This window comes from Phalacrocorax aristotelis, chromosome 5, assembly GCF_949628215.1.
Source record: "Phalacrocorax aristotelis chromosome 5, bGulAri2.1, whole genome shotgun sequence".
NCBI classification, from domain to species: Eukaryota; Metazoa; Chordata; class Aves; order Suliformes; family Phalacrocoracidae; genus Phalacrocorax; species Phalacrocorax aristotelis.
Genome location: NC_134280.1, coordinates 23,448,668 through 23,461,992, shown reverse-complemented (window position 1 = coordinate 23,461,992; position 13,325 = coordinate 23,448,668). Strand labels below are relative to the sequence as shown.

Sequence of the window (13,325 nt, the reverse complement as noted above, 5' to 3'; positions counted from 1 at the left end):
CCATAATGAAGAATACTCCAGTGTACTGAGAGCTACTGAGCTGCAGATCCACCACTAAAAAACACCAGTGCTTGATGCTGAACCAAGGACCGAAAAATATAAAATTAAAAATTCTGCATTGACTGAAGGACATGCAGAATTCTTTTCCATCTGTAGTTTTTGTGGTTCTTAATACTTCTATGAAACACTGCTGGACTGCCAAAGAGCAACTTACAAGCAAGAGAAGAATGTGTCTGGTTTGATCTTCCAGCCTGTTTGAGTAGGTGCAGGTAAGAGTCAGTGTCATCTCTGCATACTGTAGCATGTTTTAATATCTGCTGTTACTGTCTGGGTTAGTTTGCAGTTTGAGTCTTTGACTTATGACCTTTTTTTTTTTTTTTAATGTACCCATTGCTTACACCCCAGAAGATGTGATTCACTTGAACTACAAAATCCCTGTTTGTTGTGGTACTAATAAGCATTGTGCTTACTGAAAGCTGCAGCAGAAGAGAAAGGGAGGAGACCTAACAGGCTTGACACCATCTTTTGTCTGTGTTGCAGCAAGGGGAGAGGGAAAGATGTCTAGGTATTGTCTTACCATCATACGCACATATACACATACATAAGCATTTTTATTTGTTTACCTAATCTCTTGGATGCTTTTTCAATGCCTGTCTTAACCCTTTGTTCTTGAAGTAAGCAAGGAAAAACTATATGACAGGCATTAAATTTTTTTTCTTTCTCAAAAACAGCTAGTGTCCCTTGTGATGACAAGAAAATGGGACCATGTGGAAAGCTCGATTTCAATTAACACATCAAAGGGCAGTTTGAGGGGTTTTGCCTATAACTAAGGTCTAACTGTGTTGCAGGACTGTGGGAATTTTGTGTTTTCCTGTACATTCATGTATTGCATTCTTACCTCTCCTACTTCTCTACTTTTCTTCTGCTTCTCTGAAGGGGCCAAATGAAAGCAGTATGATCTTGTTGAATATATTCTATGGTTCTTGCTGATGAACAGCTGCTGGGAACAGTCTGGGAATACAATTTGATGAAAAAAAGAGATGAGATACAAACAAATTCCCTTATGATACCATTCATTCTATATGCAGTGTTATACTAGAGGAGTGGAAAGATGGGAAAGCCTAAAATTCAATTTCAATTTGAGCTGGTTTAAAAAGAAGCTATTCTACATACATTGCACCCACAAAACCCTCTATTTATAGGCACAAACTTTCACTTTGTAGGTAGAAACTGCACAGTTGGCTGTATACATTTGGGTTTTTGCCTACATAAGAACTTACTTTCACAGGCACAACCACTGTACTTTCCTCTCAATATTTCCCAAACAGCTACACTAATTCTTACATTATATAGTTCATACCTCTTCTATGTGCTTTAAACAAGGTCGGGAAGGGGGAGAAAGGCCTACATTTTGGCATGCAGGACAATCAAAAATCCAATCCAGAAAATGAAAAGGGACTCACTGGTACACATCAGTGTTCCCACAATGTCCTCCCGCTCACATTTCTACCTTGTAAAAATCTGGCATGCAATTATGTGTTAAGACTGGGATTAAAGCTAATCTCCTCAGTTGCCTTACGAATGTGATACACCAACTGAAGCAATGGGCTTTTTGCTTTCTTGTCTTGCTACTTCAGTAAAGTCCTCCTCAGATCCTTTTCACCTAGCAGTGGCTGGGAAACACATGCAGGGTTAAACAGGCCTGTCTACAGAAACAGGAGAGCCAAACATAAGAATTACATTGATCTTGGAAGAATTACCATTTAGCGTAGTTCTGATGATTCACACTATTTTGGAAAGGTTAATTAGATTTTTTGATGGGGATCTTGGTATTACGGAATAAGTTATGGCCTTTGGCCACACATTCCATATTTTGAACCAGATGTCTGTGGTTTACCAACTTGTTTCCTTTTATCCCACTGCAAGCCGGTAGTAGAAATTGGATTCTTTTCTTGATTGGTTGGTTGGAACATATGAAAACCCTCATATGCTATGTATGTTTTGTAAATTAGAAGCTTGGTCTGAAAACATAACCATTTTAGAGTTCTAGGAGTATGTAAAATAAATATTTTAAAATGTTACACCAGAACAGAAATTTTTTCATGCTTAGATAATTGGAAGGGGCCTTCTTGGTAGTTATGAAAAACGGAAAAAGAAATATGTAATTTAAAAAAAAATTAACTCTTGGAAATCATGTGAAAGTTTAATAGTAGTCATGAAGACTTCAACATGAATGATATTTTTGTTTTTTTAAAAGGGATTGCATTAGCTTTCAGGATGAAAGTGTCACCAAATCAACTGTAACTATAGCTTGACACTTCATGCCTCTGTGCATGTGCATAGCTTGATATTATCTAAGTACCAGTAACAGTGATACCTAAGGCTACCGTGGATAAACACAGAAGGTTTCTGATGACAGCATCTTAAGCACAGGAGAAAAGCTCTTGTGTGCTTTATGATACCGTCATAACCCTGAGGTGCTGACAGAGCTTCAGTCACAGTTTTTCTGTGAGTTGTTTTTCTGTATTTCATGTGTCACTTTTGTTTCTTGTTGAAAATCATAGGTATTTTCTTCTCTTTAAATAAACCCAGATTAAAATTAAGAATTAAAATCAAAATACATTTTACTACCCTGGTTATTTTAAAAGAATTTAAAATCTCAATTTGACATCTGAATGGTTATAAAATGGATGTTTTGGACAATAGAACTGTATTTTAAGAAATAATATAATTAATCAAGAATAATATTTTTTTAGTTAAATATAACACAGCGTTATGGTTTTTGCCATGTGGTTGATCACATCACTCAATGTGACAGTCAACTCTATAATCATTATTGACAGAATATAGTAAGTATTGAATGAAGCTTTTGCAATGATATATATGTGCAAGCTGGCTAAAAATGTTAATGGTATTTATTACAAAAATGTGGGGTTTATTTATCTCAGGTTTTTTGTTTGGTTGGGTTTTTTTGACACATTTATGTTTTAAAATTTCTAAAGCTAGTGTTCTTTATTTTTTCATTTTCTGAATTATTTATTATTTTACATGGAGGTTAGTTTTATTTTACTAAGGCCTTGGCTACCTACAACCTTCTAGTGCCTAACCGATAGCAGCTAAATTAAAGGAAACAGGTTCTCTAGTTTTGAAAATTACAGGGGAAAAATAAAAAGGAGAGGGGCAGAAAAAGACCTTAAAAGGTCATCCAGTCCATCCCTGTTCTGAGGCAGGAAATGGGTAACTAGGTCATCCCTGACAGATGTTTGTGTAGGCTGCTGTTAAAAACCACAAATGAAGGGGATCCTACAACCTCTACAAACCTATTCCATCTAATCTAGACTTAAAGTTGAAAGGATTTTGTTGTTGTTGTTTCTTTGGGTTTTTTTCCCCTCTAGTCTACTCTTATTTGCTGCAAATTAAGCAATTACTTGTTATAATTCAGGTGGCTACAAAGAACTGTTGATCATGTCTTTCTGTATGCTGCCTTTTGAAACATGCATTTTGCCCCAGTCTTCTTTTTGTGAAGAAGCTAAGCCCATTCCTTCAACCTTTCCTTGTAAGCTATATTTTCAAAATAACTTATCATTCTTGTTGACTTTATTTCAACTCCATCCAAATTGTTGAAATTGTTCTTGGAGTGCATTGCTCAAAATTGCACAGGATGCTCCAGCTGAGGCCTCAGCAGCACTGAAGATTGCAAAATAATTAAGTCCCACATCTCACATACTGCACACTTCCTAATACATCCTGGAATGCGAAATGCCTTTCTGGAACATCACCATGTTGTTGACTCATATTTAGTTTGAAATCCACTCAAACCCTCCTTTCCTATTCTGCAGTCCTGTTGCCTTGTTAAAGCATCATCATATTATATTGATATATTCTGGTTGTTTTTTTTTTCATGAGCAGTACTCAGTTTCCCTCTATGTGGGTTTGTTGCAGTTATACTGTTTTTCACGTTATCTAGATATGTTGAATTATGATCTGTTTTCCTATGTGTTTGCAATTCCCTTCCAGATTTTTTGCAAATTTTTTTTTGCAAACGTTCATTCCCTGTTCTATTATCCAAGCAGTTCAATGAAGAATTGTATAGAATGGGACGGATGAGAAATCCCTGAAGGATGTTACTGCAGTGCCATCCTGCTTTGTCAGGAAACTGTTGATAAATACTGTTTGGGAGAAATATTTAACTACTTGTGTGTCAACTGCTACTTGATTTCAACTACACAGTTTTTGTATTGCATGCAAAATTAGAGAGGACCCAACTAAAAGTTCGGTTAAAGCGTGGATATGACACATGCTCCTTTCTTATTCAGTAGGCCTGTTGCCCTTTCTAAGAAGGAAATTAGAGAGGTCTGACACAATGATGATCCATAGATTACATTTTAATGTCTTATTGCTTAACTGTTTAATATCATATCGTTTTCTTCACGCCTATACACTAACTGCCTAATAACATATGATAGTGTTACTCAAAAATGGATGAAGTATTTATTAAACTCAGGTCAACTGATCTCTAATTCCCAAGACAGGCAGTATTTTCATCCTTTCTACTCTTCTAGGACCTCCATTGTCCTCAACGAATTCTCAAAAAAAATCCACCTCAAACCACAAAAAACCCACCCCAGAACAAACAGAATTGTCATGCAGAGATTATTTCATCTTCTTAAGTGCTCCAGGGTAATTTTTAGCACATTTTCCTATGGAAACACAGTTTATATGATCACATTGTATGACCAGTCAGACCATGCCATGCCTTTTGAACTTGTTGCTCACTTACCAACCTAACTTGGCTAGGTAGTGGTGGTCTCAAAGGTACCACATTTCTACAGTTTCTGTAAAAATGAGTAGGTAAATAAAGAGTCCTCCATGGCAACAAGGAATTCAGTGTAAATGAAACCATGATATCAGGCATTGGAAAACTCACAGAATAACGTTATGAATATTCCAGCCATAAATTTAAGTCAGGGCTGATCCAAATAGGAGACACAAGGCTACAGGGAAGCAGGCTTTCTCCACTGCTTTCTGAACTACACTTTTAAGTCAGCAGGATTGGAAACTGGCATGTCTTAATATCACTTAACCCATTACCTCCCTTTTCTGGTCTGTGCTTCTTGGACTGTGTTAAAATTAATTGCATATCTGATGCTAAGATTTTTGTAGACACATTAGGCAAAACAGACCATGAATATTTTAGTCTTCTGTGTGTCACATTATCTGCTATCTTTCTTGTTAGATGTTGGATTTGAACCTTCCTTTGTCTCCCTTACTTTGTGTGTGTGTGTGTGTGTAACCTTTTATTGTATTGTGTAACTAGGTCCTTTCCTAGTTCAACTCATTTTGCTTCTTAGCCTTCCCAATTTGTTCCCTGTGTGAGCATGCTATTCTTTTAAACTAATTTTTAGTCATCTGTTCTTGTTTCCACTTTTTTGTGTGATTCCTTCTTGGTTTTTAGTTAATCAAATAGCTCCTTGCTGAAGCCTTGCTGCTCTCTTTCAGTGCTTTCTTTGCATCAGCGTAGTCCGCTGTTGTGCTGCCTTTAACACACTTCTTTCAGTAACTGTCAGCTCTCCTGTGCTCCCATTTCCTTCTGAATTTCTTCCAAAAGATCTACCCACCCATTCATTCCCTAAGCCAGCTCAAATCTGCTTTTGGAAGCCCATTCTCTTTCTGCCACTCCATGCTTTCTTTGGCATCATTAATTTTATTGTTTTGGGATCAGTTTTGTATGTATACCTTTCACCTCTGTCTTATCTGTCTCTTATCTCCTCAACTGTCTGAAATCACAAGTAGTTGTTCTCGATACCCTTCAGGAATGTGCTGGGCAGCTTGTCTCCTGTATGACTATTTTCCAGGACTTTGTGTGTGTGTGCATGTTGAAGGGTGGTTGGTGAGAAGGAAAGGTTGTCCCAAATCTGCTGGCTATGGGGCTGTTATCTTTTTCTTGGAAGAATACAACATGTCTGGACAGAACTGGAGATAGGACACTGGACTAGGTGGGTGTCAGATCAGATGGAGCAAAGTAGCTCCCCTGTTCCCAGCACAGAGGGCATTGTGGAGTGAGGCAGCAGACCAGCGCACCTGGAGCTGGAAGGGAACAGAAGTGGGGAATCTGTAAATTTTAATACTGTCATTTTAATATCTAATATTTCATCATCCATCAGGCTTTTTGTTGATTTTACTTGGCCAAAACATGAAGGCCTTATTCAACAGTTACAAAAAACCCAACAATCCTAAACTGATATGAATTTTGCCTGAAAAAAGCATCAAGCCATGCCCCATTGCTATTAGAAACCATATACAGACATGGCTCTCTGCAAACACTGTCTGTCTCTAATGGCTTAAAATCAAAGGCAACAAAATAAGCTCCAGGCAAGACAGATACTTCAGGAAAGAAGATATAAGGTGTAAAGAGTGAGACAGAAGTATGAAAGATGTGTGGAAAAGCATGAGCTTAAAAAAAGATGGAGAGGAAGCCTGACAGATGAAAGGGGCCTGTTTACCTGAGAGCAGCCTTATAAAAGGAAAAGTCTGAGTGTAGGAAAAAATTGCAGGGAATAGCAGACAAGTAGATTGCAAGGGACACAGGAAGAAAAGCAATAGAATAAAATGAAAACAGAGAGGGAAAAAGAAAGTGAATGTAGCATCCATCAGGATAGGGTTTTTCATTCTTTCACCAGGGAACATTTGAAACCAAATTACTTTTTATTAAAATGGCATACACAAGAAGGGATTGTAAAACTGTCCTTGATTCTGACTGGAATGTAGCTAATAACCTTAGTAGCTAGAGCTGGGAGACTGGAGTCGAGGGGAACATTTCTATGGTAAAAAAACTCCACTATTTAATTTTTGTTTTTGGTTTGACGGAAAGCTGCAGGCTTCTTATGATTATTTTTACTCCAAATCTCTAGCAGAGGTGGATCACTGGATCTGACTGATGGTGATCATATCAAAGGTATGATAAATGCAGTTTATGACAATTACATGGATGATAAAAATAGATCTGTGTTTACATGGTGTTTGTGTCTCTTTCTTGAATGTAGGCTTAATGTGATACCATTTTTTCATTTCGGCTTCTCTGCATCTTGATATACTGGTATATTCAGGGAAGATATTTTTACTAGTATATTATTTATGTATGGTTTTGTTACCTTGCAACTCAGAGTTGCTAGCAAGTGCCATATTAAAAAAATTATAAACCATGTAGTGCAGTATATGGCTCAGGGAGACAGCTCTAATTCAGTGAGCCTCAAAACTGATTTAATCAAGGTCTAAATAACTTTCTCCTATAAAAATATTATTGCTTTAAATCAGTTTAGAAAACTTTATCTGAACTTGAAAATTAATGTTAGTACAATTGCAACATTCCTATCTGCTCTAAATAGAAATGCTATGGGAGAATCAGGTGCAGAAGCTGTTACAATCTGAGATGCTGTTCTATCACAGCAATGCACTTGCTATCACAGTTACTTGGCATTTTACCTTGTACTCATGCCAAAACTGCATTTTGAATCTTCTGAGCTACAGGACACAGACTGGAAGATTCTAGTCATCATTCCAGCCCAGACTGGCCAGGAGCACATTGGCCTGCTACGGGGAGGGCCCATACATGTGCTCAGCTGCGTCAGGAGAAGGAAGGACAGAGTGTTTGAGCTGCAAACTGCCAGCATCCACCAAGACAGAAAACAATATTTTCTCCTCCCAAGTTATGTTTTTGCAGCATACTACATTCCATCTAACCTAGAAATGTCATAAATACATCATTTTGATGATGAAATAATTTCGGCATTTTCTACTCGAGCTGCTGTACCAGTGTGTCTGTTTAGTTACAAGAATATTTTTCTGCTACGACAGCTAAATCAGATTGGCTGCTGGTGTTGGCAGAGTTATAGGGTGTGTGTATGTCCTTCTATATATGGACTAGGTGAGTGCACGTGTACATATGTGTATACATATATCTATGTATAAAATTCATCTATATTGGCAAATATACTGTCAAATACATAGTGTGGCATACTGTAACAGCTTATGCTTTAAGAAAATACCGCTAGAGGTCTATTATCCAAAGTGCTAGCATGACAGGGAACTAAAAAAGAATTTGCAGCCTTCTTAACAAACAAAACCTCAGTTTCACTGGCATTGCAAATAATTGATGGGCTAAATCAAAGGATTTGAATATTGCTTAGAGAAGATAATTTCTTGTTTAAGAAAAGGATAGCAACAAGGCTGGGTTCCTCTACTGTCTGTCAAAGAAGGTAACTTGCTCCAAATCCAAGAAGATGGAAGAAGGCTACATATTAAATATTTCTGATTAAATATATGAAAAAGTAAAAAGAAGAGAAAGAATATACCTTTGTTGGGCATATTGTAGAACCAAAGGAAGCAAGTGAAGGAAATAGATATCAAAAGCATCTGAAGTAAAGGTACTAATGATCTCTGATTCCTGATGTTTTCCTGATAGAAACTGATTTAAGTTTGGAAGCATATAATTCAATACTTTTCCAGGGATGTTGTTGTTTATTGTAATTCTGGAAACTCTTGACTTCCATTCCTAGAAGCACAAGCCTGCTAAATCAAGTTCCTCTTCTACCTCTACTTCTTCCGATTGTCCCATGAATTTGAGGCCTTTCTTCTAATTATTGACATAATTAAAAAATGGTCTTATTTAGAACCTATTCGGAAACACACGTTACTCATATAATCGGTTACCTGACCTGATCGGTCACTGCTCCCAGGTATTGCAGTATCTGCTGTCTGCATGAAACCTAAGCCAGCAAATATCAAATTGATTTTGGTGGGAAGAAGAGAGATAAGACATACCCAGTTTTTAAGAAGATGTATTTAATAGAGTACTTGTTTTTCATGAGGACACCAAAATGTATTTGGTGCCTATAAGCAGTGAGGGTGAAGGTCTCAGAACAGGGAAGAAACTATAATCTCTCTGCAATTGGTCCCACAATCATAGCATATGCTTCCTCAGGAATATCTGGGATAAACTCTGGATTTTATCACACGTAATCTTTGAAATGATGTCTCTTTGTTCTGTAAAGGATGGATGTAAAAGTTTTGAAATTGACATTTGACCTGCGCGCATGGTTATCTCTATAGATGCAATGCAGATGTCTCCAGGAATTCACTCCTGCTGTAACCTTCCTTATTTTCTCTATGCAGCCCATCAATTGTTTTCTTTAAGCCCTTTCCTTTGCTATCTGCCAGTTAACTTTTCTTACTTTGCTGAAGATTTAGGAGTAGATTGTGAACTTACTGTGATAAGTTTCTTGCACAAATAATGCCAGTAGCAAAGTTGAATGCTCTCACAATTTTAATGTTTTTCAGGATTTTTGTTGCTTGGCTTTTTTATCTTTGGAATAATGAGATTTCATGATGCTTTTCTGTTCTTCAAGTGTCCTTGATTTGAAGGTTACTACTGTGATAAACCTTGCTAACTTCCATTTGACACAGTCTCATGAGAATCACAGCACACAGGCATTTCACTCCTCCCCATTATGATCTGAATTTTGAGGTCCTCTTCCTTAGTGGTTAGCAAAACTAAATGAGCTTTCTTGGGTTTCGCCTGGAGTCAAGTTTTCCCTTGTAGGTAGGTTTGTGGCACCTTCTTCATTATTATGCAGTGCAATCCCACTGAAAGTGGATTTCCCTGTATCTACTACCTCAAGTTATGCCTGATGATGATGATGCTATGCAGTGTTTACATAGAAAACCTTGGTAGCAGACTACTCTGATCCTGAAAACTAGAAGGCAAAGAAAAAGATCTAATATTTATTGTATTTTTTTAAGAAGAATGAGTAATACTCATTCAGTACTATCTGAGTTGAATTTAGTTTTTAACATTTTGGGTGGGTGACACTGCTTACTGTGAGAGTTCGTGACTGTTCACCGCTGTGAGAGAGAGGTTATCCGTCTGGCCGCTGGACCATAAAGTTTTATTGCAAAATGAAGGCAGAGCGTTCAAGGAAAAGCATTCTGTACATTTATGAGGCTATGTAATAAGGGAAGTCTTTTAGACTATGTTTGGAAATTTCTAAAAGGTATTAATGAAGATGATGTTCTCTCCTGCTGTGATACGGTTAAACTGCTAACACTTAAGCAATGTGGCTTTACAAATAAACGGATACCTTAAAATCAGCATCAGCTCTAAAAACAGTAAGAAAGTAGGTTTTCTATGATCTACAGAAGGCAAATATACCAGTCCCATGTGTTTTTAAAGTTATATAGATTGCCTCATCTGGAGATGATCTATATAATTCACACTCTGCTTTCAGTCTATATCAACAGCTCACAAAAACAAGAGACACGGCTCTGCTGTATTATGAAACGTAGACCCCATCCTGTATTTTGCAGCAAGTACCCATTTCTGCTGAAAAGCAGGCGCTGTGGTTAATGAGTGCTCCGGCGAGGAATCCTGCACTATGTGCCCACTCACTCCTGGTCCCTCAGTGAGGTGCCTTCTAACACATGACAAGATATTGCAAAGATCTGATTATTTTCATGGTGTTAGTTTATGACAGTTTAAAAGACATCTTGGTATTTTTATATTTACGCTGCATGTCTAATAGGAGAATTAATGAATGGGATCTTCCTCTCCATATCCTGTTCCCCTAGACGAAGCAACTAATGGTTTATTTAAACATATCCACATATCAGTGGAGTGACTTGTAGGCAACAGTTTGTAAGCAGAAGTGGCAGAAAGAATGCTTGTTTATCTATGTTTTTGTAAGGGTAGCAGAAGTTTGTGCTTAATAGTGGATGCAAGTAAGTATAAACAAAGCGAGCGAATTTCTTTAACTCACTGCTTCTTACTTTGCAGATTTTAAAATCAGCTTGCTGCAGTAGGATATACTTATCAGGAAATGAGGTGCATATTCACCTATGCTATTGTATGGATTGTGGGATTATGAGTATGTTCTGTTTTTAACCTTGCAAGAAGCTTCCATGTTAGCTGCTGAATATTAATATTGCAGTCAGAGTGAACTAGCACTGTTTTACTTCACACCTAAGTAGTAGCAATTTCCTGGTGTAATTTGCTTAGGTAATGCCTCAGAAGTCTTCTCTAGGATCAAGTCCTTAAGAACATGTTAAGTCTTAGTTGAAGTATCAGATCACTTCTCTCTGCCAAAAAAATGCATAGCTGTTACTAAATAGATGTCCTGGAATACTTATTTAGCAAGTAAACACACTAATTTTTACTTCAAGTTAATACCGAATTTCTATGAAACTTGTAGCTATGCTGTGTACTTGTGGGAAGGGAAGATCTTCAGTAATTTGACAGATGCCACTTTAAGAGACAGAATTGGCAATATCTGCGTTGTGCACAAATCTGCAACCCAACATTAGTAATCTGTTCCTGCCCTTCTCAAATAGAGGGGAAAGTAGGTTAGTAGATGGCCAGGATGTCTCTGCACAGTGACCACAAAATGAGTGCCATGCCTGGCTAATTAATATACTTCTCTATATACGCAGAATACAATATATCTGCAAACCATTATATTTTTTAAGTACTCAAAGTCATTGCTGTACCTAAGTTGCACTCATAAATTAAAAGGCTTTGTTCCAGAACTGACTTTGCCAGGTATCTCACATTCTCAGGGGAGACTATGTTAGTTCTAGTGAAAGAAAAACTGAAAATTGGGTTTAAATTCCACTATGTCTGCACTTCAGTCTAACTCAAGGCGGAGAGGTACGTTTTGAAAGATGCACAGGTCATGGCTGGTGCCCAGCTGGGAGCTCAGCCTGCTGGGTGAGGCAGGTGAGAGGTGGCGGGGCCTGGCACATGGCTCCCACCCGAGTTGCAGCTCATCTGCTGGGAGCCGCTGCTTTGCAGCGAGGCAGGTTACAGCCGGCGAGAAACACCGTCTCCCTCAGGACAACGGCTTCTCGCGGCTCCCCCCGAGTCTCGACCGCCACGCCGTCCTGTTCGGGAAAAGAACAAACACTTGAAATGCGGCCGACCCCTGCCAGCCCCTGGAGGAAGAGCTGCAAAAACACCGTTCCCTGAGACGGTGCTGGCAAGCGCCCCGCTCGGCCCCGCTGTTCCTGCCCGTACTTACGGCAGCGACGCATACGGGCTTCGCTCCCGCCCCCCGCACCCCGCCACCACACCACGGTCATGGTGGCGGGGCGCAGGGGAAGGCGCGGCGGCTCCGTCGCGGGCGGACCGGGCCGCCCAGGAGACCTGCACGGAGCGAGGCGCCGCGGCCTCGGGGGAGCCACCTCCGGCCCCGCCGCGGCGGCCGGCGGAGCGCTGCACAGAAGGTGCGCGCTGTGGCGGGGAGGGAGGTTTCCCGCCGCGGGACGGCCGGCCGGCCGTGCGTGGGGAAGGGGGTGGGTCAGGCTGCGGGCCGGGCGGCGGGGACGCAGGACAGGTGCGTGCGCTGGGGCCGCCGCTCCCCGCCCGCCGCCCCTGGGCGGCTACGGCTCGGCTGGGCGCCGGCGGAGCGCGGCGCTCGCTCGACTCGCGATCGTGTTTGCGCATGACCCCTCCCCGCCTGCGCCCTCCCCTCCCCTCCCCGGCGGCAGCGGCGGCGGCGGCGGGGAAGGTTAGCCTCAGACACAGGCGGCTGCTCGGCGGCGGCGACGCAGTGCAGAGGTGCGGGCAGGTTGCGCTGGCCCCGCGCCCCGTCTCTCCCGCGCCCCGCCTGCCTCCGGAGCCCGCTCCCCGCCGGCGGCCTCCCCGCGCCGGTGTCGGGCCGGCCCCCCGGCCATGAGCGCGGCGTTGGGTGTCCCCCCGCCGCGCCGCCTCCCCCGCCGCCCCCGGCGGCTGCCGGGCTCCAGGAAAGTAGCTTGATGAGTGTCCAAAGTAGCAGTGGAAGTTTGGAGGGGCCGCCATCTTGGTCCCGGCTCTCCACGTCCCCACCGAGCCTGCAGGGTTGCTCCGCGGCGGCGACGGCGGCCTCCCAGCTCCACGGCGCGCCGCCCGGCAAGCCGCCCAAGGAAGGTAACCAGCGCGCCGCGGGGCTGCGCGGGGGGCCCGGCCCTCGGGGAGGGGCCGCTGGCAGCCGCCGCCGGAGGCCGGTCCCGGGCTGGCGGGGAACGGCGGCGGGAGAGGCCGGTGCCCCCGGAGGCGGCGGTGCCGGGTCAGCGCCGGGGCCCGGCGGCGGCGAGGGGAGCCTCGGGCGCCGGGCAAGCGCGGCCCCGCCGCCCCCGCCCGCGCCTCCCGCCGCCACTCCTCAGCGCGGTGGCGCCGCGTTGTTCCCCCCGCCGCCGGGCCGCGGAGGGGGATCGGCCGCGCTCCTTGCGCTCCCGGGCCGGCCGCCTGCCGCCGCTCACTTCTTCTCCCGCGGCGGCGCTCCGAAACCGGTTCCCCT

At 42.2% G+C, this 13,325-nt stretch overlaps 1 protein-coding gene across 2 annotated transcripts in view; it reads left to right on the top strand.

Moving 5' to 3' along the window:
* Positions 1 to 12,142: 12,142 nt before the first annotated feature.
* The window catches only part of TLK1 (tousled like kinase 1), a 72,445-nt gene continuing 71,262 nt past the window's right edge, over positions 12,143 to 13,325 (top strand). Inside the window, exon 1 of one of the 2 annotated variants that reach the window (XM_075093431.1) lies at positions 12,143 to 12,273. Coding sequence is in view for 1 of the 2 variants with exons in the window: in XM_075093428.1 (XP_074949529.1) it covers positions 12,805 to 12,955 (151 nt within the window). In the remaining variant the exon portion in view is untranslated. Of the gene's footprint in view, positions 12,274 to 12,572; positions 12,956 to 13,325 lie in introns of those variants that run through there. The other variant, XM_075093428.1, reaches the window with a different exon arrangement.